Source organism: Dermacentor albipictus, chromosome 9, assembly GCF_038994185.2.
Source record: "Dermacentor albipictus isolate Rhodes 1998 colony chromosome 9, USDA_Dalb.pri_finalv2, whole genome shotgun sequence".
Classification (NCBI taxonomy): domain Eukaryota; kingdom Metazoa; phylum Arthropoda; class Arachnida; order Ixodida; family Ixodidae; genus Dermacentor; species Dermacentor albipictus.
The window spans coordinates 30,975,669-31,001,312 of NC_091829.1; the positions used below are offsets into that span (position 1 = coordinate 30,975,669).

Below are 25,644 nucleotides of genomic sequence, written 5' to 3' on the forward strand. Positions count from 1 at the left end.
ACTCGAACCTACGACATCTGGTCGGCGTCGAAGCCTCGGTCTTTGGCGGTATAATTAAGGCGAAGTTAGTTAGGGCACGTGCAGTTCATCAATATACAGTTACCTAAGGTACCCGAACCCACGACCTTGGGTGGGAGTCGAGCCCTCGAGCTTTGAAATTAAGGTGGGCGACTAAGCGACATTGAGAGGATGAGTAACTGAATTAAGAGGATTAGTAAGCGAATTAAGAGGATTAGTAAGCGAATTAAGAGGGATGACTAAGCGAAGTAGACGAAGCGAATTAAGCGGGATGTGTACGCGCCATGTGTGCGTCTTCAATGCATCGGCACTTGGGCTTTCGCTTTCAAGTCGTCTTAGAAATAACGTAAGAGACCCTGTGAATTTTTATTTGTTTATTTATTTGTTTTCGTGTCCCTCGTAAGATGGCAGTGATCCGGCTTCACTTTCCCACTAGGACGCCTTCTCCACTGCAGTTTTTTGTACTACATTTTCTTTGACCTCCTCGAGTTTATCAAACGTATTGTCACTGTCCTAATTAAACGATCGCGCAAAGCTCATGTGTGCATAGATAAGACTCGTTTTCTTTGTAAGTAGCTAGCTGAATATTAAAGAAAAGGAACAGTCGTTACAGAGGTTGCATAACGGTTGTAGTTACAGGAGATAAACAGAGTAGACTACCGTATGAGATCTTGAACGCTTGGCTCACACAGCACAGAGGTGTACACAGGCGGATTTCTCTGGAAAAGAGCCTTCTGATTCTTAAGGTGCATGAACTTAAATTGGCGATAATTACGGTCGTGTGCAATGACTACGACGACCACTTCTCTACGGCCGTGTTAAGAGCAGAAGTCGCTCGGTCACGAGAACATTGAAAATTGGGTGTACGCCCTGTAGGTAAGGCAGGGAGTACACAGTATGTAAGGTTCGGGTAGCGAGCAAACAAAATGAATTGCTAAATATCGCATCTGTCGGGTGACGCACGCCGACGCGCTGTAGTTGCAGGCCCCGCCTACAGAGCTGCTACGACACTCCTCATACTTACCTTTGTGCTTCTTGTTATGCTTCCCTTTAAAAGAAACGTGCTGCCATTGTTCAAGCGAGCGCGCTTTCAAACAATGCCGCTTGACCATGACGGCTTTCCCGTGATCGATCGATCGTCCAGTTCAACGAGAAAACCGATTCTCGAGGGAAAAAAAAGAAAAAAAAAGAAGACAAAGAGAAACCGTTTGCGTCTGTACCGACGTTTCTTCGTCGTTTCGAGTTGGGAGGGACCACGAAATTTGTTCGCGTTCGTCGTTCGAGCGAAACGAAGAAGTTCGGTTTCCTATTTTTGTGTCTTGGACTTGCTTGGCGAAGTGGCGACGGAAGAATACCGAGCTGCGTGTAGGGATGGTGTTCGCATTAGCGAGAAGCGCTCTGGAGACGGTGCAACACGCAGCATCGACTCTGACGGATAATGCGCTCACTCGCACCGTGGCCTCGGCACCAGCATCTGTCCTGACAGCAACGAGAGACTACGTCGTCACTCCCGTTGCCGAAACTGTTGTCAGTAAGTCTCTTAGAGAATTAACTAACACGGTCCCTGAAATATTTCGAGGAAAAAAGTACATCAAGGAGTAGGTGCGCAGACAATCGGCCTCTGTAAGAACCTTGACAGCAAAGAAAATGCGTTTACGTGTAAAGTTTCACTCCCAAAGACTACATAACATTGCATTCCCAAAGGAAAAGTCACGCTATTCGAAGACTTTCGCCTAATTGACAAGCTCTATAGCCTGCTTGCAGCAATATCATCACATTTGTCTCACCTCGGTCCCCTCGGTTAACCCCCTTTCTTCTCGTTCTCTACATACCATGCTCGTATATTTTCTAGCATTTTCTTTTTGAATGCGTAAGCATTTTCTAAGCCTATATACTCAAGGAGGAAAAACGTCCGTCCGTCCATCCGTAACGTTAGACGATTGCTTTCAAGATAGGAACCGCAGCAGCGAGCGAATTGACCTTCGTGTTGCCTCTCGCTTCAACGCAAACTAAGCGGCGAGAACACAACGCGCACGAAGCTATCAGCACTGGGCGCATCACGTCCCCATGGCAGATCGCTTTCAAGACAGGGTTTCAAGACAGAGTGTTCAAGACAAGACAAGACAGGGCAAGACAAGACAGGAGCCCCCGAAGGCTGCGCCGTACGCAGCCACCGCCGTTTGCAGTTGCTCACGGTTGATAACTGTTCCACGCGGATGGATACGGCGCTAAAGAGCGATAACGGCCCATACCGATCGAAACGTCACCAGCGCACTTGGCTCCGCCAGCTGCAAGTAGTTTGCTTGCCTCATCAATTCACCTTGTGCCGCCGTCAGCACCAGTTGGTGTCGCCGCAGCGCTGTAGTTTTATACTGGTCCGATCAAGTTTCGTAACATATCGTATTGGCCGCAAATGAAGACGGGGACAGCGGAAGAGGACGCAAAAACGACACGGGCGGTTGTTTCCGCGGTCCCCGTATTTGTTTGTGGTCAATGTGATGTGCAGTAAACACCAACTATAACCAAAGTGAAGTTCTTATGAAGTTTCATAACGTTGATAATGACACCGGGCTGCGCGGAGATGAGCAAGTGGCACGATGATTACACATACTTAGACAATTGCCAGAGGAGTTTCTGCGCGAAGTTGTTTTTTTGTCCTTTCCCCGCCCTTCTCCTTAATGCTGGCACCTCTCTGTCCCTGATCCTCTTCCCTACGCAGAGATGCATGTAGTCTTATAAGCCAGCAGATATCCTCTGCCAGCATATATTTTTAAATTTCAATACTTGCAATAAAGAGCTTTCTCGCCATCACTCTCTCTTCTAGTAACTGCAGCATGCAGTTACTACCTCTTACTAACTGTTATCTTTTACGGGATATTTCTGGGTGCGTAGTTACTCTAAATCGCTGTTTCAAAATGCTCCTGGTATAAGCATCACCATTAAATATCATTTCTGGAAACGGTGAAGGTCTCTTCGACGAGTTCCAAGTCTTGCATTGGAATCAGTCGCACTATAGTTCTTTTGGTTAGAAAGTTGATTATTCTAATTTTGATAATTACACTCTAACCAATACATTATTCCATTTTCAAATGTACGACTCTGCCGTAAAAGCAATGCAAAAGAAATCGTTTAGTTACGTTACCTTTGTCTATTTTTAAACAATTCCTGGTGGACTTCGTGAAACCGTGGCGCCGTGTAGAACGGCTCTTTGACACGTATGCCACTTCCATTGTCATAATGAGGTCAATTCTATCGTAAAACGACCAACCTTTCTATATGGCTTTCATAGATGACGAAAAGGCATTCGATTCAGTAGAGATACCAGCAGTCATAGAGGCATTGTGTAATCTAGGAATACAGGAAGCATACCTGAATATCACAAAAACTGAAACATGTCGATCAAAAAAGGGGTGAGGCAAGAAAACACAATGAGGTTAAAGTCGTGATTCAAGCGGCGCATGGGAATAAAAATTGCATGGGATTATAAGTCGCACAGGATGTAAATAAACGCAATTGTATGCACCGCATTTAGTTGTGTATAGCATTTCAGTAATCACTTCATTGAAGCCGCGCTTCATATAAATATTAAGCAGGCCGACAACTAGTTGGCTACCCTGCACGGGAGAAAGACAGAGAGAAAAAAGAAGGCAAGAGAAGGGATAGCTCCCCCTTGCAGTAGAATACAGTATGTGTCTCGGGTGTTTCTTTTTATACAGAACTTCAAAAAAAAAAAAAAAATCGGCTGTGGCGATAGGACAATGCTAGTCCTTGAGCTGGATTACTTAAAGAGGCGGACATTACTCGGTCGAGAAATCGAAATGCATAATGAAATAAGTAACAGACTATCGCTAACTGACTTTTCCTAACTATTTGCTTTGTGCTACATGTTACAATTTGCCAATTGCATCCGCAAGGCTTATGTACCCACTTGGAACGAATTCGGAGTATGACACAAATTTCGAGACAATAGTTTCCACAGTGTGAGTCGAAATGCACTAGTGTTCCAATTATTTTTTAACCGTCAACGAAAAAAAAAGCGTCTTGCTGAAGAACTAATTGGAACATTTTTAATTCTTTTTACCAAAAGTTTGACTGCGCTTATCTTAAAAATGGAGCAAGTTAAACATTAAAAAAAATAAATGGATGTGGCTTGTGAACTCACTGGCTGCAACTCGTAAGTTTCAATATCTACTTTAAAAAAAAATCTATTATTTAGTGAAGTGTACTCGATATATTTTGCAAGTAATGTTCACCTGATCGATTAATACAGCTCGATGCTGAGATATGCGCTATATGCCATAGGCGTTTAAAAACACTGCGTTAACATTAACATAAGGTCACCTGGTACGTCGCAATGCGGTCTCCCATAATTGTCATTTTAATAACTCTGTTAGGAATATTAGGAACGCTTTTAGAGCGTGTGCAAACACCTCTCTGGGTTGATGTTGGGTGCATCGGTGCATCCGGGACCTTTGGGTATCGAATTTCAATTAAACTATGACAAATGGGGCCTGGGGAAGGAAGTACTTTTGACGCCACTGCGCTCAGCCTTTGCGGAATGTGACGCGTCAATTATCTAGCACTTAAAAGGGCAATGACATGAAATTTTCTACAATTTTCCTTTTGCGTTGAATGACGGTCTCAAAGCTCTGAATCCTAGAGAAAATAGTGACTTTTGAGCTTAAATTATGCATGTTTGTTAAACCTTACGTATCCCACAGCAAGCTGGCAAAATTTGAGTTCATTCGGTGCAGCAAAAAATTATACTTCAATTTTTAATGCCGCAGTTGAACCGCCAAGCAGCCTGGCGAAAATGAGTGGTGACGAAGTGAATAGGCACCCCCGGAAATGGCTACCTCGGGTAGCATAAGCCGGTCTCGAAGGCCGTGCTTTATTGTGCGGCAAACACCGGAAGTGATTGGAGGAGCTCGAAATACGTCACGACCGCCACGCGTCGCTTCGTTTCTGCATGTGCGTCTCGGCGCATCACTGTGGTTTGCTACTGCTTTTAATCGCGCGAGTGAAGAAATTATAGGCACAATTCAGCGGCGACGCTGAACTGTGCTCTAACAACGCTGGGTGTTAGAGCGCGCGGAGAAAACGTCCGACGTGGTCTCGAACCGTTTCAAAGCAGACGGGACAAAGATGGCTCCTCAGTTCCTGACGTCAAACAGCGTTGCCTTTTCATGAATTCGTTTCCCAGGAGGAAACTGTGCCGTTACGCCAAGACCAGTATGCGATGCCCTGCGTGGAAGCAGGTCATTGTGAGGTTTTGACACAACATAGGCCCTCACAGTCAGTCGCAGCATACGAGGCGACCGAGCGAGCCGGAGCGAGTGTCAAGAGGTCGCCAATCTCCAGCTCACGACACATACTGTGACGTCATACTGACGTCACGACACAGTATCCTCCTGGAGACGAAACTGAAGCTGGCTGTAGAAAAGCTGCTGTAACAAATTAGTAACGCCGCTCCGAGGCCCGTCATGATTTTTTTTTTCTGGGATTAGTCTGGGAATAGCCTACGGGAATAGTCGAAAATATTGTGCCAGTACCCTCTCTAAATCACCGCCTTCATTTGCAGATCTCCCGTCGACGGCTGTGGCAGCGCCGAAAATCGTGTTCGGCGTAGTGAAGAACACAACTACAGTGATCAGCGCGGGAGTGCAAGGCAAGTACACAACACGAATGTAGCCGGTGTCCAAATTAACGCCCCAGAGACGGTTGTCTCTCAGTAAGAGAAGCGGATCTCAAAGGCTATGTTTTGGCACATTGCATGCGCCGGAAATGATTGCGGAGCCAGAAACACGTCACGGCCACTACGTTTTAGTGAATGTAAGGTGAATGCAAAGGTGTTTCCTTTTTAAACTGAACATAAGATTGAAAAATGGTCTGTGGCGCGAGGCACAATTCTGGCCCTTGAGCTGGGTTCTTCTAAGAGGCTGACATTACCCTTATGGGAAATCGAAATGTATGTATCCGAATAATTAAAAAAAATTACACGTATTAACGTGTTAACTAATTACTCTACCGCACATACTGCGTTTTACGAAATGTAGTCGGCGATCTCGCAGGGCGCATCCACTTCGAACAAATTATGAGGATGACACTAATTTCGAGATATTCATTCCAAGGGTTGCGACCAACTACACTGTCGTTACAGTTATTTTGTGGCTCAAATGCATAAAAAGGCGTCTTGCTAAACAAGTGGAACCACTACACTGCAGCGCAGGTGAACTGATGTTCGGCGCGAAATTCAAAAACTTAAAGTTCGCATTTTCGTTTTTTCCTCTCGCAATTAACCGCTTATAGCGAAACGAACGAAAACACACTTTAGAAAGGCTACAATATCAGTTCGAGCTGGCTCAGTGGAGTCTCTGTTGCGCCACTTTAAAGCTCCGTGTCCTCCCGATTTTCTCTTTTTGTTCGACGGCTGCCGATGCCTTAGTCTCGCATACAAGCATGGAACATACAAAACATGTCTACTCTCCTGTTTACAAGAGCGCGTTTTGCGTGAGCTGCCAGAACGTCCTTTGCGTACACGGGGCGCTGCTTCTTCGAAAAAAAAAAACAACCGGCTGTTGCTATATCCGTCACGAAGTGACAGGTGTCCGCTTGGATGGCTTGGCTGTCATCGCTCTCGTTTACCTTTCTCTTTTGAAACTTTCGAAACATCCCCTCCCCCCCCCCCCCCGTGCGACCGTTTGTACACTATAACCCCCTTCGAAAAAAGCCCAAAATTCCCGTATCGGATAATATCATATATAATCGATTGTGCTCCCACATAACATATGGGGCAAATCTTAAGTGAACTTATGGAACTCTCCTTTAAAAAGCCGTGTGTTCCTAATAGCACATATGTGACTTACCCCATATGACAATAAAAACATACCGGAAGTTATGTGGTGTCCCAATACGTTCACATAATTTCATGTAACTTGCTTCATATGTTAAACAAGAACATGACCCATAGGGGTTTTTATGTGGAATCACCATGCGTTCGTATATAACCATATGGGACTTGCCCCGTGCTACATATGGGACATGCCCTATATGGTATATGGGAACATACAGATATTTATGAAGTATCCCTATATGTTCATATATTCATATGAGACATGGCGTATGTGATATATGAGAACATACGGGTTTTCATACGGGACCCACATATATTTATGCGGGATTAATTATTGGATATGCGGCACATTGGTGTTTTTCGATAGAGCACGCACATTGTCTCCGCTACGGTGTCGGCATTGAGAGAAGCGGTCTGGAGCAGGTCAACAGAATACCGCGTATCGAGAACACTATTCTCAGTGATCCTATAGGGAACACTTTAAGGAACAGTGAAAAAATTTACAGTCTGTTAAGCGTATTTTTGCTTTCACTAAACGTATTCCTTCATTGCTTCTTTTCTCTATTTGTGATATCCGCATATAACGAACGCATCACAAACCTTCGTTTACTTTTTGTAGGCGAGCTTATGTACCCGATACATATCTATCTTTAGCGCAGAAGCTTGTTCGTTATAGTCAGGTTCAGCCCGGTTATATAGGGTGGGAACTGAAAGCGATTTGAGCCCACTGTTACCGTAGGCACACGTTAAAATTGACGCTAATTTGACCTGGACCGCTGTCTCGTCTCACGTGACGAAAAGTACAGTGCCGCGAGTTGACGTTAAAATACAGGATGCATGCGTCAACGTGCCAATCTACCACGCGATATTACAGTTTCACCTTTCAGGAGTGCAATTCAACTTCTTGGTACACTCGTCAATTTCAGTTTGTGCGTCTGAATTACGAATGAATTCAGTTGTTTCTTCAGCGTCTAACTTGGGCATGTAAACAAACACACACACACACACACACACACACACACACACACACACACACACACACACACACACACACACACACACACACACACACACACACACACACACACACACACAAACAAACAAACAAACAAACAAACAAACTCGAAGTTAGATAAAGAGAGAGAAAGCAAGAAAAAGAAAGGCAGGGAGGTCGACTCGATGAGCGTCCGGTTGGTACCCTACACAAGGGGAAGGAAAATATGCACTCCTTCATATTTTCGGGACCTGGCGCTTAAAGGAGCTTCGTATACTCCTATTAATCTCGTCCGGCATAAGTTCCGTTGAAGTAAGCGGAACATTCTGGCAAATTTGTTCCACACGGTCTCATTGGCAAGAAGTTCAAACGAATGAAGAGCCAACGCTCAAAGACGTTCAATCACATAGGTTCCACTTATACTCGATGACAACTCAAGAAAAAGCTCCATCTACAAAAACGCACCCGCCCTTCACCTCTGAGAGCCGAGCTACCTGGATTCTAATCACAGCTTAATGACTTTGTCTGCTAATGTAAATGCTAGGCCAATCGTAAAATAAAAGCTTGTTGTTTCAAGTCAGACTTTTATCTTTGACTGAGCTGTGATATCAGGATCAGGCTTAAATTTTGTCAGGACGTTTAGGATCCAACCAAAAACCAGTGACACAAAAGCCGATCTGCACGGAGGAAAACGCCGTTTTAAACTCGCAATGTCGGTTCACGTCACGGAAATATATGTAAGCAGATGGTGTTTGAGTTGGACAACAAAATTTTACGAAACACAAAAAAGCTGAATGAAAAAGCTCATGACGCAGCCTACTATTTGCATTTACAGCCTCTACCAGTATATGTGAACAACACTGGGATGCTCGGTTTTACTGTCTACGGGCTGCTCGGAAATTGAACGTTTTCCGAGATCCCTCGGCCCGCAAACTTTTGTCGTTGACGTCACGTGGATATTTATTCTCAGGTTGTCACCGACTACAGCAAGTGGAGCATTTTCGCAAGTACCGATTAGCTCGGAGAACGCTTACGCTGTGCACGCGTAATGGATATCTGTTTACTCTATCTATCAGACGCTGCATATATCAACGCATTCCCCATGCGGAATGCTTTCGGTTCGACAAATGCATTCAGGTGTCGGTGCTTGCGTATTGAAAACGCGATAATGGCGCTTGCGTTTATGTCCTGCTCAGAATCGTTCTGAGCGCTTAACATAGGCTCAGATAAGCAATTGAATATAAGCTCGGGTAAGCATTTTGTGCGCAATTCCTCGCGCGTACTGTGACCAGAAAAAAAAAAAAAAGCTGTATAGGTATATAAAAAAGAGGCGCGCACAGCTGTACTGCTTTGTTCTGCTGTCAAGTGATCAGGGAGGCGGTGCTGACGATATATACATAGCCTCGCAGCTGCAGCTGGGCTTCGCCGCACTGGATGACTGCACATTAACTTTGATTGCATATGCATTCTTTAAGGGGCAACTTGAACTCTCTTTTTTTTTTTTTCGAGGAGCACGGATCTCAATGAAATTTGGGACTTACATTTTCTAGAACCAGGGATGTAACTAGGGGGAGCGTCGGCAAGCGGGGGGGGGGGGGGGGGAGGGGGTAGTGTTCTGACCCCTCTTACCTGCTGATATACAGGGTGCTTCAGCGTACACTTTCAAACTTTTTTAAAGGTTGCCTGTGGCAGATGGATCCATTCTAGTTAATGAAAGTTGAACGCCGAGGACGGAAACTTGGACGGTCGAAATGGACCGCGGAAACCATTTCCGTTCAGTCTACTCGAAGCGGCGGACACTACTTGCGCAAAAAGTTGAAATGCAAAATCGACTAGTTAACAACAATTCACGAATTAACTTTTGGGCTAATTATCTCATGACCCATATTGCAATTTACAAATTCTAGCAGGGGACTTCGCAAGGCGGATCCACTTGGAACGAATTGTCAGGACGACACCAGTTTAGAGATATAAATTCCCAAACTTAACAGATAAATGCATTGGCGTTCCAGTTACTTGTGTGCTTCAGTACATGAAACGATGTGCGACTGTGGGCGTTATCGCGTATGGTACTGCCGACGCAAATGCGAGCCAAGAATCACCTGCAAGTACTAGCCACTGTACCTGCAAGCAGTGGCGTAGCGACAGGGGGGGGGCCGGCGGGCCGTGGGCCCCAGGTGTACGGGGCCAGTAGGGGGGTGGGGGGGTGTCATATACGTCTGAAGACACCCGAAAATTGTCGATATCCTCGCCGTCCTCAACTACACCCGGGGGTGGGGGAGGGTGACAGAAGAGCTAAGGGCCCCATGTGCCAGACGACCTAGCTGCGCCACTGCCTGCAAGACAAGCAGCGGCCGCGATCCGGGTCACATGTGCGTACGGAGAGGCGCTATCCGTGCGGGGGTGTAGCTCAGTGGTAGAGCGTTCGCTTTGCATGTGAAAGGCCCCGGGTTCGATCCCCGGCACCTCCACGCATTTTTTTTCTCAGCTTTTTTTTTTTTTTTTTTGTAAGGCAGAGGAAATGACATAACCCGGGGCCTTTCAAGTCTCCGTGCACGGTTAACGAGAGGTGAACAATGTGAAGCCAGCGGGAGTACCAGCGAGAGGGCGGCATCCGCTGAAGTCTGCTTTGCAGCACAACTCCGGTGGGTTTGCTCATTTGCTGTGACCACTAGGACGATAAAGAAATAAAGGCTAGTTGTTCCTGGCTAAAATATTCGCTTTGGTTCAAAATTGAAATGTTTAACTTCCATGAAGTTTGCCAAAAACATTCAAAATTCCACCCCGAAACTTGTGACATTCAGGCGCCCGCGTAGCGTTATGTCTACGGCCTAACCTTTACGTGCAGTTCCATACGCATTTGTGAAGCACTGTACACTCTTAGACAAAGGTACACCCTTTGGGGTGTATATCTGCCACACAACGATAGCCGTCATCTGCCTTGCTTGCGTTTCCTTTCTTGAAAAAGCCGCGCCCGCTGCTTTCCTGTCGGAAATGCTATGTCATGCAAACAACGCGCATGCCGTTCGCTACTGGAAAGTACCGGGCTCGCAGCGTTAAAGAAAGGAAATGCGGAGAAGACAGATTACGATTATCGCTGTGTGGCAAGATACAACCCAAAGGGTGTACTTTTGTTTTAGAGTGTATACAAAAACTACCACTGACAAGCGTTAACTGTTACCCTGTTCTATGAACAGCAGTGAATGTGTGTACGTGCTCTGTTTCTCCCTCTCCATTTCATTCTTTTCTACGTCCCCTCCCCCCTTCCCCTCACCTTTCCAGTGCAGATTAGCAAACCGAATTTTCGTTCTGGTTATAACCTACAGACTGCCTTTTCTTTGTTTCATCGCTCTCTCTATCTCTCTTTCTCTCTCTCTCTCTATGTCGCTAAAATGCTCGCAGCATATGCGTCAATCACTTTCACGCTGCGCAATGTTTCAAAACACGATCACTGGAACACGCCCGAATACACGAAACACGACATGCGTACGTCATCGCAGTGGGGCATCACGCGTCATCACAGCAACAGCCAACGTAGAAGAGCTGCGACGTCACGGGTCTGCGCGAGCGCCTTGCGACGCTCTTTACAGCCGTCGTCTCAAGGACACGAATTGAAACAGCGAGTGCGTAAGAGTTTTTTTTTTTTTCAGGAATACAGAATGTTTCGCATTGTATTTGTCGAACCGATTGTCTACAGCTGTTGCTTTCAGGAATGCGCCGCCTGATTTAACTCGGCGTCGTCAAAGAAATTGTACATCGCGACAATAACGCCCTATCGCGACAATAACGCCCTACCAAAAACCATCATGCAGAAAAACAGAACACCAAGGTTGGGCAAGGTGTAGTTGTAGCGTTTGCTGCATATCCACTTCGATTACGCGTCTCTCGTGCTGGAAAGAGGCTTGTATAAGGTTTGCAACAGATAAAACGAGTTGGCAAATGAGGCAGTCACTATATGCCTCTGTACGAATATTATTCTAAGAGTGTCGGCCGCTGTAAGTACTAAACCTGCCAGAAGAAATGCCCCAGCTGCAGCCGCATAGCGCTTGGAGTGAGCGGCCTGTGAAACCGAAGAAAACGCGTTCTCGGCATAATCATAATCATCATCATCATTATTATTATCATTATTATTATTTGAAAACATATATACACATGGCTGGCAACTGCCACCGGAAGGGGCACAACGCCTGCCTACTCTTAAGACAGGTGGAGACAGAAACACAGAAATGGAAGATAGGAAGAACGGGAGGAAAAGGAAAATAAAAAGAAAGATGACAAATCTCGAGCATGAAGGAGAACACACGCAGCACATGTCACACACAGCACAGGTCGCACACAATAGGGCCGGTCACTGCAAGTCACGCTACTACAGAACGTTACAATAGAATAGTGTCTGAGGTATCGTCGGTTGAAAAATACAAACAGGCTACAAACGTTAGTTTCCTTCAGGAAAGTAAAAAGAGCGCGAAGCGCCTGATAGTGTCGAGACGCACAACCACTGGGGTACAAACATTCGTCGAGTGTCGCACACCGCAGGCCAAGGAGATGATAGTCCCTCATTAGCGACATCCGTGATTCATGTCCATGCCCTCTCTATAGCCTCCTGTCGCCCCCCCCCCCCTTTTCACTACCACGAGCCGCAGCAAGTGCTAAAACGTCGCGACGTTCAGCTCCCGTGTCACCACTTTCTGTGTCACGGCCAGATCCTCAAAATGGGGAGCGATACCGGAAAGTGCTATACGTAGAAATGGCTATTACAGTAAACTGTTTGAGGAGCTCTAAGGATTGCCAGTATGTTTTTCGTTTGCCAAGGGCTCGAGGGGTAGGACCTTTGTTTAATGCAAACAAAAATGTAGACGAGAAAATGCCATGTCTAATGCAGTCAGTGGGAGCCACTTTTCAGCTACCTTTCGCACAGCCTCTGACGTTGAGGCCAGGTGTCCAAACCTAAAGTCAAGAGGGCCGTGTCGTGTCTTGAAGGACTGACTGGACCAGATGGGCACGATTATAGCAGACTATGACCCGCCGCGGTGGCTTAGCGGCCATGGCGTCGCACTGCTAAGCACGAGGTCGCGGGATCAAATCCCGGCCGCGGCGGCCGCATTTCGACGGGGGTGAAACGCAAGGACGCCCGTGTCCCGTGCATTGGGGGCACGTTAGGATACCCTGGTGGTCAAAATCAACCCGGAGTCCCCCACTGTACGGCGTGCCTCATAATCAAATCGCGGCTTTGGCACTGAAAACCCCAGAATTCAACACAATTATGACAGACGAAGGAACAGCCACTGCTACGTTAAGCCGCCATTATCCTCCTTACATGGTTGCCAACTGCTTCTACACACTCAGTTAAGATATAGCTAAATATGCGAATATACATGACATTAAATGCTATATATGGGAAGCAAACTGCTCGTTCGCAAACCGCAGGCAAATGAAGTGACTCTACACTATACCGATACCGGCGTATAGTGAAATGACCTCGGTTGCGCACACAGTTTAACATACCATGTACAAGTATTTCACAAGGCATTAGCGATCGCTTGCGTACGTACAATGAAGCAGGTTCATTGGAATGCGGTGCGACGTCGGCATCTGTATCTTATGCGTCCGTCTGACGAAACGGTTGAATTAATGAACCCCAAAAATTTCCTTTGGCTCGCAAAAATGTGGCTGGAGATTGAGCTAAATTGAATCCTTGCAGTGATTGTGCAAGTTTCTTGCCCCTCAAAGCCGCACTGTAAGCCAACTTTTTCGTTCACAAATCCACTTTAGGTTGGTCTCAAAAGCGAGCAGTTAACGGGATCGGTTTCAGCAGTTGGAGCTCCTAAATATCGCGACTGTCTCGACGATAGCATGAGATGGGGTGGGGAGGGGCTCTCAGAGACATGTGCGGTGGAATATACCCGCGACATCCCGAAATTTTCGGATTATCACCCGGAAAATGAAAAATAAAATAAATTAGGAAAACTTTTTATGTCACTTCGCGACCTTTGCGAAACTTCAAATTATTTCTGACAGAGAAGAGCTGCTTGTCTGGGAGCAACGCAGAAAGTGATGACGGCGTTCGTATGGCCGTGCTTAACTTGAAGGCCAAATGCGTCTAAATCAGTATTATTGCGATAGCCATTATATGGACACTCCAGGCGCATTAATGCAGTCGCCGTGATGTTCCATATAAATTCCAACGGCGATAACATCGTCGTCGCGAGCCGTATACTTTATGTGCTAGTGAAAACATGCCAGGGCGAGCCGACGAGGGCAGCTCAATCTCGATCGTCCAAGGGAGGAAAGCGGGGAGGAAGCGCGCCGTCTTACGTCGCGCGCAAGGCACCATGGGAAAGGCGGGCGTTCTACTACGGCGATGGGGCGGCCGCCTGGGCCCTATCATAAAGCGATCTACCATGAAGACAGAGTGCGCCGGGTGCTGATAGCTTCGCGTGCGCTGTGTTCGCCGCTTATAGTTCACGTTGAAGCGAGAGGCAGCACGAAGGTCAATTCGCTCGCTGCTGCTGCCGCGTTTCCTTACTCCAGCGTTCTGATAGCGAATTTCTACGGTCATCCAGCGAGATGTGTTCATGTTTGCTCGTGTACGCGTGACACATCGCTTGTTAATTTAGTTAGTAAGCGAATGTTTACTAGTTTATACGGCCCATAAAGCTATCTTGCTAATTTGCTATCCTAATTATTAGGATAGTATACTAATACTATTCTAATCCTACTGATTTGCTATCGCTATAGATGCTTCGCCATCGGGCTAAGCGCGACTTTTTATTTTTCGGCAAACAAAGTTGTATATTACAATTATGCCACGAAAACAAGATACTACTATAACCTTTGGCTCATCGACTGTCTCTGTATCAAATATCTTCGTATGTCATTTACATTGCTGATTACGACGATTTAAATAGCGCACTTTGAATGCGACACTACAGCGTTAAATTGTGGAAATTTTAGAACTCATTTCCGACTAGGATATATTATCCTGCACGCTTGAAATTGTGGAAATGGTATCTTCATTTCTTCGTCTCTTAAATGCTAAGCCCTATTTCCGTATGTCAATTAACCTGCCCAAAAAAACCATCTAAACCGTGCACTAAGCGTGATGCCGTGTTTACTTATTTCTTCTTATAGTAAATTACTGATTCGAACAGCAATAAATCTCGTTAACTTAACGCAAAATTCTCAAAGGCGTAACATTGTTTAAAGAAGCGAAATTAAAATGAAAAAAAAAATATAAACTGCAGGTGGTGAGGAATGTACTGAAATATTTAGCTGCAAGGCCTAGAAACACCGGCAGATCAAAATTGGTTCGACGTCTTATATAGCGCGCTTTCCCACTCACAGCAGCACATTTGTAACGTCAAACCTGACAGTAATTAATCGCTCTCTATATATATTCCCATGCGCAGAACAAAACTGCGCCAAGAGCCAAATATTATAAAGAATAAGAGTCCACGCGCCAGCGCCTCCTTCCCCACATTGCTCAGATATGTTCAGGTGTCAGCTGAGCGCTAGACAGTCACGGTCTCTCCCACAGGCATCGATAATGCTGTCAAAAAATGAAATGTAATTCAGTGATGGTTCATTTATTGCTCATACGACGTTACAACGGGGATGTTTCTTTTTCGTCTCGAGTTTGCCATGTTTACATTCCCACGTTTCTCATAAATTTGAGTCGTCAGAGAGAAAAGTGTGTATTGACACGCATTGTCCTCATAGTCACCACATGATCGCCTATATGGTACACTGCAGGGAATGGGATGAAGTTATCGAAAGAAAGGCAAGAAGCACGCGAGGGTAGAAAAAGTGTAAGCTGTGCATTTGCACCCTTGGCCGAAAAAAGAGCTGACTTTTTAGAAACCCTTATCAATGCGCGATAGTGATGGCATCAGAAGCAGCACATCTACACGCTCGTTTTCTTGTTTTGTCACGGGGATCAGTTTAAAACCGGTCTACCGGCAAAACAAACGTTTCAAGCACATCGATTTATCTTCCTTCTGTCTTCTCCTCGTCTTTGTCAGATTTCTGCTCAATTACCCTAACTGTAAGACTGATCTAGACTCGTCGCTTCTCTCTCTCTCTCTTTCACTACCACTGCCCACGTGTAGGGCAGCAAACCAGACAAAGTCTAGTTACCCTCCCCGCCTTTCCGTCTTTCCCTCTTTCTTGCCCGCTTCATCATTCTTCACCAGAACGAAAGGCTGCCTTCGAATTCCAAGCTGATAAACCACAGCGTCTGACGCTTTCTTTTTACGACTGCAGGTACCGCGAGTGCGTTGAACCCGTTCGGGTTCGTCCACAAGCTCACCAGAGGCGCCGCCATAGGCATCGGGGTGGCCGTCGGTCTGATTGTTTTCATCGTCCTGCTCTGCTGCTTGGTTGCTCTGTGGAGATGCCTCAGGGAAAACCGAAAAAGGGTACGTGCGCAGTAAGCTAATATCTGTGACTTAGCAAGCAAAGTCTAGGGTTGGAGGAGAGTTTTGTAGAATGTTCGAATATGTAGAGAACAAGAGTTAATTGCCATGAAATAATTATTTGGGCGCCCTATTTTGTTATGCATGCGTTGCTTTTGAAATTCACCGTAATGACACGGTAGCGCTCTTTAGCCCTCACATTTATATAGACAGCTTATAGAAAAGCTGTCGACGTTTTTATTTTAAAGTCTAGAGATATTGTCTGCCCTGAACGCCCGGGTAATTGTGGCCTTTCACGTTTTTCGACTAGCAAGGGCAGACTTTCGGAATACAACCTATCCGGAAGTCTGCTTAGCATAGCACACCAAATGAGGGACTTAAATGTTGCCTGAAGACAATAATCAAACTTCATATATAGCCAGACGTTCGAATCGATAAAAGGACAAGTGGGCGTTCGAAGAGATTACAGACAATCTGTCCCGTATCTGGCTATAATTACATACCATGCCTTGAATTATTCCATTTGCACTTGGGAGAAGCCTAATTCTCTGCTGCGACGTGGTCACTTGCGTTAGCGTGACTCAGTAATGCTCCCGTTTTCTTTGCAGGAATCGGAAAGCTTGCTGTACCAAACTCTGCCGTTCAGAAAAGGTGGCCGCGTACCGTACTACACTATGTACGAAGCTCCGGTTCCAGGGAAGTAGCAGGCGCACAGGAAACTGCAACTGTACACGCCGAACAGGTCAATGCCTGAGGGAAAGAACCATGTCTGCGGGCAGCCTCGACGGCTTCTTATAGGGACATTAAAGAAAACACAAAGGGAACTCTAGACTGATAGGTCACACTACCAGTGTACCTAGAATTAGATCAATGTTGCGTGCAGCTGAAGCTCAACAACCGAAAAGCGGGGGGACTGGTGGCGACCCCATCGTGAAATTCTCCCACTAACTTCCGGAGGCGTCGCTGGCTCTGGCAACGTCTGGACGAGGTTGGTTACTTGTTTTTAAAGAGATGAATAAATAAGGAGACGTTGGCACCAACATTCGGTGTCGGCTAGCTCTTTTCACATGGGTGACATGGAAATGCATCACATATCACATGTCACATATATCCCATAACCTTTTTTATTACTGAACAAAAAATGATTAGGTATTGTCTGCAAAAAGACAACCATGAAACCTTCGCAGCACTTCGCCTGCACGAGACATAAGTGTCCGAATATGATACGAAGTTTATCGAGTCACCTGGTACCGCCATCGGCGCAGCAATTCGGTCACGAAAAAAACCCCGCAAAGATAAGGATCTCAATTTTCTCCGCTATACTCAAGCTTTATGTTTCCTGATGAAAGACGTCGGAGATTATGGCTTCGTCCTGCAAGGATACTTAATTTAAAAGTAAGTAGGAACTTGTTTTCCTGAGGGAACAAAGACTAAGCGTGACAACACTCTTCTTCACAGAGAACAGAAAAACACGCGAAAATACTGCAAAGATAGCGACATCACGCTGATGGGTGTCAACGTCGCGGCTGCAACGCAGAATTCAAGAAAGGAAGTTCGTAATTTTTTTTAAGGTAACAAAGCAGATTTAATTTAGTGAACTTCAGAAAAGGAGTCATTATAGTCCACAACTGTGGTGTAAAGCCGAATTTGCTTTTTATTTTAAATGTACGGACGACCGACTCGCTAAACGGCGTATGACTATCGCGCTGTTCTGCGTTTTAAGGCTCACTCACACCGGCGACTGACAGCGGTCGCACGACCAAATTGGTCGCAAATGGTCGCTTTTTCTCGAAAAGCGAATATTCTGGGCCAGTCGCTCGCCGCTCGATTTTTTTTCAGTCACGCGACCGCGGTCGCAAAACTGCCAAACCAATCAGCGGAGCGCAGACAGTTTGTTAGCATGTGTTCTCATGCGGCGTACCTCCTGCGTCGCACCAAATACAAAGTCCACGCCACCATATATGGCAGACTACGGGAATGTTATTGGTATCTTGCTTCGCGATGCTGGGGCGCAGCAATTCCAGCAACGCGTCGAAAGTACGCGGTGGCATTCGTACGAAGCTAAACAGCGGGCAAAAGAAAGCACAAAACTTACGCACCGCTTCCCACGCAACGCGAACTAGAAATGATAACTTACTCTCGATATTGCTCCTCGTCATGCGGGCGGAGTTCGGGCGGCTTGCGTGGCCGGCCGGCTCGGCGGCCCGGGTGCTCCGCTGGCGTCGCTTTTTCTTTGGAGGCTTCCGCGCTAACAACAATAACGACAACAACATGGTGTCAGCTGTGGCAGCGCAGAAGCCTCCGCAGCAGAGCAGGTAAGCACAGGGACGACGTCTTCCTCTTCGCTCGAATCAAAATCCATGGCTGATGCCTGAACTCGGAACCAGCGAAGCTCGCGCGAACCGCGCAAATCCCTAGAGTTCTCGCCGATAACGATAATCTCCGGGATTGCGACTAGCATGCTGGTCGCGCTCGCCCGGGCTTGCCGGTGTGAGCATCGGTCGCCTTCAGTCGCTTTTCGGTCGGCAGTCGCAAACGGTCGCGCGGCCTCCTCAAGTCGCCGGTGGAATTGAACCTTTATACCGCGGCGAAACTCGTAATCACGTAGCGTGCGTGTTCGGCTGGGAAATGTGCTTGGAGTTTTCATATTTGGTTTCTGGGTTTAAATGCACGGGGAGAAAAAAAGAGCAGCTGTGCTAGGAGTGCCGAAGTGCAAGATCGGAATCGGACAAAAGGCCTGTTGATAAAGGTGCAGATCGCGGCGCGAGATTGGATTTAAAATAGACGCAACGAGCAGGAATAACCGAATAATTTTATTTGCGATAGCAGTTTATACTTAAGCCTTTACAGTGGTCCGTGTCTTGTCTGAAGCCTTTTGTGTGTCATGCATCTTATAAAGAAAAATAAATCTCCGACGATTTCGATACTCTCTAATGCGAAATTTGAGTGCAGCTCTATTCGTGTTGTCATTCGGCGATACATTGAGGAAAAGAATTAGAAAGACATGTAGCAGAGTAGGCAATCATAGAAAATTTGATCTGCGGGGAAAGCCTGTGCACTTTTATACATGACTTGTTGAAGGTTCTAGTGTAATCGCGGGTGCCGCTTGGCTTCCAGAAAGTACTACACAATTCGCGCCGCGCATACAATCAGATTACAAAACAATCGCAAATCATGACAATTAATCGAAACAAGCGCGAAAGAGACTAAACCAAGCAAACCAAACAAGCGCGAGCGAGAGCTGACGCGAGCAGACGATAGTACGAAACAAGCGGTGCGGCTGAGACCACATACGACTACGCATCGAACGGTCTGGTGGATCCGCATGAAACCAGTTTCGCGCGCACGTCAATGAAAGGGGCCGCTCTCATTGGTCTCCGCCGTTCGCGGCTCGCGTCTTTCATCTGCCGTTCCGCGTTCGCTCTTTGGTTTTTCGCTCTTGTGCACGTTCGCTCGGTTAAGCCGCCGCCGAAGCTCGTCGTAGGAACGGGCCATCAAGAGCTGCGCTCTAAAAAAAAAGAATACTGAATGCGGAAAGAAACGCAAATCTGTGCGTCAAAATCGCGGAAGCAGCACCACTCTTAGCCGACTGTATGGCAGATGACGCCACAATACAGCACCATAGCAAAAGAACAGAGGTTTCATCAAGGTGCGTAGCAGCTGCGCCTTGATAGCAAAAAAAAAGTTCGAAAAAAGTACATTTGAAGCGGCACCGCGTGCAGGACGCCTCAACTTGCTATTGGAGGTCCTTTCAGTCACAGTTTTATGCAAAGTGCGAGTTCTTAAACCGAATTGTTTTCTTAGCCCCATTCGCCCGTTTACAAACCGCCGTTACAAAGGGCGCGTGCTCTCGCGCAGCCGAGTTGCTGGGCGTGTCCGTCGCCGAACGCCAACTGATAGCGCTTTGAGACGCACGTGCTTTCAAGCAAGCGAGTTGGTGGGCGTGCCCGTCGCCGAACGCCAACTGATAGCGCTTTGAGACGCACGTGCTTTCAAGCAAGCGAGTTGGTGGGCGTGCCCGTCGCCGAACGCCAACTGATAGCGCTTTGAGACGCACGTGCTTTCAAGCAAGCGAGTTGGTGGGCGTGTCCGTCGCCAAACGCCAACTGATAGCGCTTTGAGACGCACGTGCTTTCAAGCAAGCGAGTTGGTGGGCGTGTCCGTCGCCGAACGCCAACTGATAGCGCTTTGAGACGCACGTGCTTTCAAGCAAGCGAGTTGGTGGGCGTGCCCGTCGCCGAACGCCAACTGATAGCGCTTTGAGACGCACGTGCTTTCAAGCAAGCGAGTTGGTGGGCGTGCCCGTCGCCGAACGCCAACTGATAGCGTTTTGAGACGCACGTGCTCTCGCGCAACCGAGGTTTTGGCGTCTGCAGAAAAGGAGGATGGTAGTCGCCTACCACGGCGGCGCCGCTGGAGATAACACACATGATAATTTGGCTTATAATTATACCATGCAGCTAAACTACCGCTGCAAATGTGAAGGCTAAATGATTCTGTTCTCTACGGAATCCCACAATGAAACAAGACACGCCACATATGTCTTCACTGCGACAAATATGCACCATGAAGCGCATCGTTCCATAAAGCAAATAGCGTCCTAAGCACGTTCGGCTATTCGCTTCATTGACAATCATAGATATATGGCTTCTAGATTTTTTTTCGTTGGCGTTGTCCCTTTACGACGCACTCGTCGCGAATGTAATGCAGCATTGCACATATAAACACAATTTCACGCTGCATTTGCACATTGCCTGTCGTCTGTAGTTGAACGTGCGAGCTTGAACCTAAGATAAGCAGTGTGTATAGGGCTCGTTTCGTCCCTAAGAGACGCGCAGCAAATGCTAACGAGGTCTCACCGCTACTTCCAAAAACTGTGCCTGTCTCATTCGCCCGGTTTCAGTTCACATCGAAAAGCTCCGTGGTTACTTCACAGAGCACCCTGCGGTTACACCGCAGGGTGCTCCGTGGTTACTTCAAATATTTTTCTTACACAAACCCCCTTAGAGAGTTGAGGAGAATGCAATCAGCACAGCTGCCTTACCAATTCCGTTGTTCCAGAGACGTCAGTGTGCATTTTTAAGAAAATCGTGGTGCCATATATATATATATATATATATATATATATATATATATATATATATATATATATATATATATATATATATACTTCAGATGGCAGCACATGAAATGTTATGGATTCTTTTTTTGGGGTAGGGGGGAGGCAGACATCTTCTGCCGCACGCCCTAATCTTTTTCACGCCATAGCTATACCGTTAAACGATGTGAAGAAGAAAGGCATGGCTGTGTTTTATTGCTTCAACGTGGTCCCTGGTCAGCCACTTTGGCGGAGCCGGTGTGCTGCTTCTTGTGCATCATGAACATCATGACGGCGGCGATGATGAACACGCTCATCAGGCAGGCGACCACGATTCCCGCGATGGCCGCCGTGCTCAGGCCTGGGCCGCGCAAGAATAAAGCAAGCATCACAACCGTCATCATAGCCAGCACAATCAGTACTGTCCTGCCTTAGCGATCTCCAATTACCTCTGTCTTGCGCCACCTGACACCATCGTATGTGCCAGCATATATACTAACCCGTTCACGTCACATGATTCACTGCTGCCCTCGAATGCGGTTCCTTTCCCTTGGCATCTATTCTGACACTCTAAAGGACCACCGTTTATACGCATTACACGACGTGCCCAACTCAACCTTTTTTCACTTAATCTCAAATCGAGTGTCGGCCTCTCGTTATATTGTTAATCTGTAGATCAGTACTGACTTTCTGTCTTTTGACATTGCGCCTGTATTATTCACAATAAAGGACTCGGCTAACATCGTCAGTGCAGGAAAGGGGTAATCTTAACGAGATTCGGGACAAACTTTGCTCTTGCAGTAGACCTAACCGAGCAGACGACGACGATAATGAAGGGTGGCGGCGATGGCGAAGGTCGACGACTACGCGGTTCTTCGGCGCACACAGTTTCCACACATCGCGCAGAAGAGGTCAAACGCGGTCGTACCGTCCTCGACCTCGAAGACGGTGAAGGAGCCGGTGGAAGAGGCGAGGCAGGTGACCTGCCGCTGCTTGATCCCGAGCTCCGTCATGTCCCTCTGGGTCCACTCCTCGTCCCGCTCGTGCCAGCGGAAGCAGCGCAGCACCATGCCGTGAACGCGGGACTCGTTTCCCGTCTGGCGCATCTGCAGGCTCAGCGAGTCACGCAGCGAGACGCCCCGCACCGCCTCGCCTGGGGCCAGTGGAATCGGGTATATATAGGATCGGAAGAGTGTCGGTTAGTAAAACAGACGCCACGCTGCCAACATACGGGAAGATGCGGGATGTATGGTGCTGAAGCATATATGCACCGCCTCGCCTGGGGGCAGTGGGAAGCGGAATCGGGTACATAGGATCGGAAGACTATCGGTCAGTAAAAATGGACGCCACGTCGCCGATACACGGGAAGATGCGGGATGTACAGTGCTGAAGCATATATGCACCGCCTCCCCTGAGGGCAGTGGGAAGTGGAATCGGGCACGTAGGATCGGAAGACTGTCGGTTAGTAAAATAGACACCTCGTCACCGATACACGGGAAGATGCGGGATGTATGGTGCTGAAGCATATACATTCTAAGAAAAGTTTACACCCTTTGGCGTGCCCCTTCTGCCACACAACAATAATCGTCATCTGCCTTGATGCGTTTCCTTTCTTGAAAACGCCGCGACCGCTACTTTCCTGTCGGGAATGCTATCGTGCTGATAACGCGCATGCCGTTCGTTACTGGAAAGTACCGGGCTCGCAGCGTTAAAGAAGGGAAACGCATCAAGGCAGATGACGATTATCGTTGTGTGGCAGAAGGGGCACTCCAAAGGGGTGTAAACTCTTCTTAGAATGTATGCGACTTTCCACAGTGGCGAAACCATTCGACAGTTCCTCGCGGTGGCGCAGTGGCTACAGCCTTCCACTGCTGAGCCCACGAGGTCGCGGGCACGATTTCCAGTGTGCGGCGTCCGTATTTCGATGGAGGCGAAATGCAAAAAAATATGAAAAAAGAAAGAAGAAGCTCGTGTACTTGGATTTAGGTGCACATTAAGAAATCCCTAGGTGGACAAAATTATTCCGGAGCACTCCTCCACGGCGTCTCTGGTAGACCTAGCGTTGCTTTAGGACATTAAACCCCGCGCATCTAACTGTCTAAACTAAGTAACGCGCCGCTGAGGTCAGCGAGCTTTGTCGTCATTGCCGCTGACGTAGTAGATTAACGATCCACCTGGATGTCTCGGCGATCGACAGTCGATCATCGAGAGCAATGTTGCGCAGTTGGGCTGTAATTTCATTTCCATATTAATTCCGGGGAATGAGGTAGTTGCAAAAATACGTTCCTTTCAGTTCCGCCAAATTAATGTACGAGCCAATTTTCACTGCCGCTATAGGAATGGCCGCGCATTGTCATTCCATTCCATCAACGCAGCAATGAGCTACACCGTGTGAAAAACTGTATACCCCTGAAGCTGCTGACCATCTGAGGGTTTTGCTTATGCAAGGTGATTTAAGCGCCTGGCAGGTGCGGGGAGTAGGAAGGCGTTTGCAGAATACTACAACAGCCTTGATTATTTGTTTTTCTTGTTCTATACGGCATGACAGCAATGCCTAAAGGGATCAGCAAACCCGTGTGTCTATGGGGCGCCTCCAGCAGAAAAGTAAAGGAATGGAACATCCGTGGAACAGAAGCCATCACATTCGAATTCCAGTCGGACTAAAATAGTTTCAATTCCATTCCCTCTTTACTTCTGTAGAATGAACGGTCATTCCACTCCGGAATTCAAGAATTTCCTGAATGATTCTGGAGTAACTTCCGTTTCGGTTGGCAGCTCTGTAATCCCGATTGGGAACGTACAGGCCTGTGCAAGAGCGCTGCTAAATATCGGGAATGATTGCGGAGTTCGTGAGCAATGACACAGCCCGCGAACTCCTTCCATTTCTTAGGCCTTTCCATCGGCTCACGTTATATTAACACTAGTAGTTCTGGCATGGCTAATTAGTGGTATGAAATCAATAACTGGACGACATTTCATCTGGTGGGAAGGCAAATTCGCGTCAGGGAAAGAAAGCCTAACGACGACCACAGCTCGGCAAAAAAAAAAAGACGCTTCGGATTTAACACGGAAGCCTCAACTCCCTTTAATCGCACCACTTTCATTGACGTTCTGCTTCTGCTTTCCTTAATAGGAATTTCAGTGCTTCTGAAAAGAGCTACTCGGCGGCCAAAACCAGGACCCGTGTTCACAAGGTCGTCTTTACGCAAGAACGTTATTAACATACATCTCGTGAAATGCCGACCCTTTGTGCTGCAAGAAAAACGAACGCCAACCGACTCGGCCAACAGCCGACTACAACATCGTGAAACGCGCTCACCGGTGTCTGGTGTTCGGAAGGTGACCGAAACGACGGGAGTCATCCGGGTACCCACGTCGCTGCCCACGAAAGGATTGGTCTGGTGCACCGTGATCACGAGCACCACACCTTGGCACATCCGGGAACCACACTTCCAGATCTGGAACCTGATATGTGATACGGGAACATCCGGTGTCACATCTGGCAATTTCGATCGGGGTCGAGCCAGATCGGGATCAAACTTCTACACTGCGATTGGCTGCTTTGCGCAAGCTTCCCAAGGGAGCCGATAGAAAAGGAAAAATTTGATTCCGATCACGATTGATGACAATCGAAAGCGTCTCGCGTGACATAGTAGTATAAGACGTCGCACATCCGACCTGGAGGTATGCATGCCAAAAAGAGTTGCACGTAATGTTTACGTATCTTCTCAGCATTGCTAAATCCCATGCTTCCTGTTTTAAACACGTCACCACGTCGTATACAGCTAATTGAGGTTGCATTCATCGGCGTCAGCAAACAAACAAAACGTTCAGTTAACCGGTGCTCGGGCGATCACCTCCGTGAAGCCTGCAGCTATATGCACCTGTCTTGCGGAGCAACCTCGCCATTTGTGAAGAGCCCTGCTCTCACCTTTCCCATAGGGCCTTGTCGAAGCTGACAGCGACGTCTGTGGCTCCGGGCCTGTTGAGGCTAGGGATGGTCACCTGGTCCCGGCTGAGGAACCGGTGGTGGATGTGCGTCACCTGGTCAGCCACGAAACGGACCTGCTGGCCCTTGGGAAGCCTGGAAGCTGTCACCTGGCACCGAGTGTTTTGGTAGATTGAGAAGTGGTCACAATGTCGCGCCTGATCTAGCGGTTTTCCGCACCAATGTATTCTTGCCTCTCAACATTGTCTAGTCCATCACTCGTTGCGTGGTCATTAAATTTATACTATGTCTATTCCTTACCCAAATCCTTTTTTGTCT

General features: G+C 47.3%; 3 protein-coding genes and 1 non-coding gene across 4 annotated transcripts in view; 2 read left to right on the forward strand and 2 right to left on the reverse strand.

The window, feature by feature from the left end:
* The window catches only part of mRF1 (mitochondrial translation release factor 1), a 38,997-nt gene extending 20,354 nt beyond the window's left edge, over positions 1-18,643 (reverse strand). Inside the window, exon 1 of the mRNA XM_065445260.2 lies at positions 18,417-18,643. Coding sequence (XP_065301332.1) covers positions 18,417-18,552 — 136 coding nt within the window. The 5' untranslated portion in view covers positions 18,553-18,643. The remainder of the gene's footprint in view (positions 1-18,416) is intronic.
* Positions 1,249-17,319, forward strand: LOC135912705 (uncharacterized). The gene is made up of 4 exons (XM_065445221.1): positions 1,249-1,549; positions 5,600-5,686; positions 16,128-16,282; positions 16,888-17,319. Exons 1-4 carry the CDS (start codon positions 1,390-1,392, stop codon positions 16,981-16,983), a joined length of 498 nt encoding a protein of 165 aa, XP_065301293.1. The 5' UTR covers positions 1,249-1,389; the 3' UTR covers positions 16,984-17,319.
* Positions 10,265-10,336, forward strand: TRNAA-UGC (transfer RNA alanine (anticodon UGC)). The gene has a single exon. It is a non-coding gene; the product is annotated as a tRNA-Ala (tRNA).
* A 2,922-nt stretch (positions 18,644-21,565) lies between the features above and the next one.
* LOC135912729 (uncharacterized) overlaps positions 21,566-25,644 on the reverse strand; it is a 70,573-nt gene continuing 66,494 nt past the window's right edge. The window contains exons 28-31 of the mRNA XM_070525637.1: positions 25,309-25,475; positions 24,697-24,842; positions 22,306-22,530; positions 21,566-21,738 (exon numbers count right to left, since the gene is read on the reverse strand). Coding sequence (XP_070381738.1) covers positions 21,599-21,738; positions 22,306-22,530; positions 24,697-24,842; positions 25,309-25,475 — 678 coding nt within the window. The 3' untranslated portion in view covers positions 21,566-21,598. The remainder of the gene's footprint in view (positions 21,739-22,305; positions 22,531-24,696; positions 24,843-25,308; positions 25,476-25,644) is intronic.

What these genes read in the sequence shown, in the direction of transcription:
- LOC135912705 (XM_065445221.1), top strand. Translation starts at nt 1,390, where the DNA reads ATGGTGTTCGCATTAGCGAGAAGCGCTCTGGAGACGGTGCAACACGCA. An exon ending in CGTTGCCGAAACTGTTGTCA is followed by an intron (nt 1,550 to 5,599) that starts GTAAGTCTCTTA and finishes CTTCATTTGCAG; the next exon opens with ATCTCCCGTCGACGGCTGTG. An exon ending in TCAGGGAAAACCGAAAAAGG is followed by an intron (nt 16,283 to 16,887) that starts GTACGTGCGCAG and finishes TTTTCTTTGCAG; the next exon opens with GAATCGGAAAGCTTGCTGTA.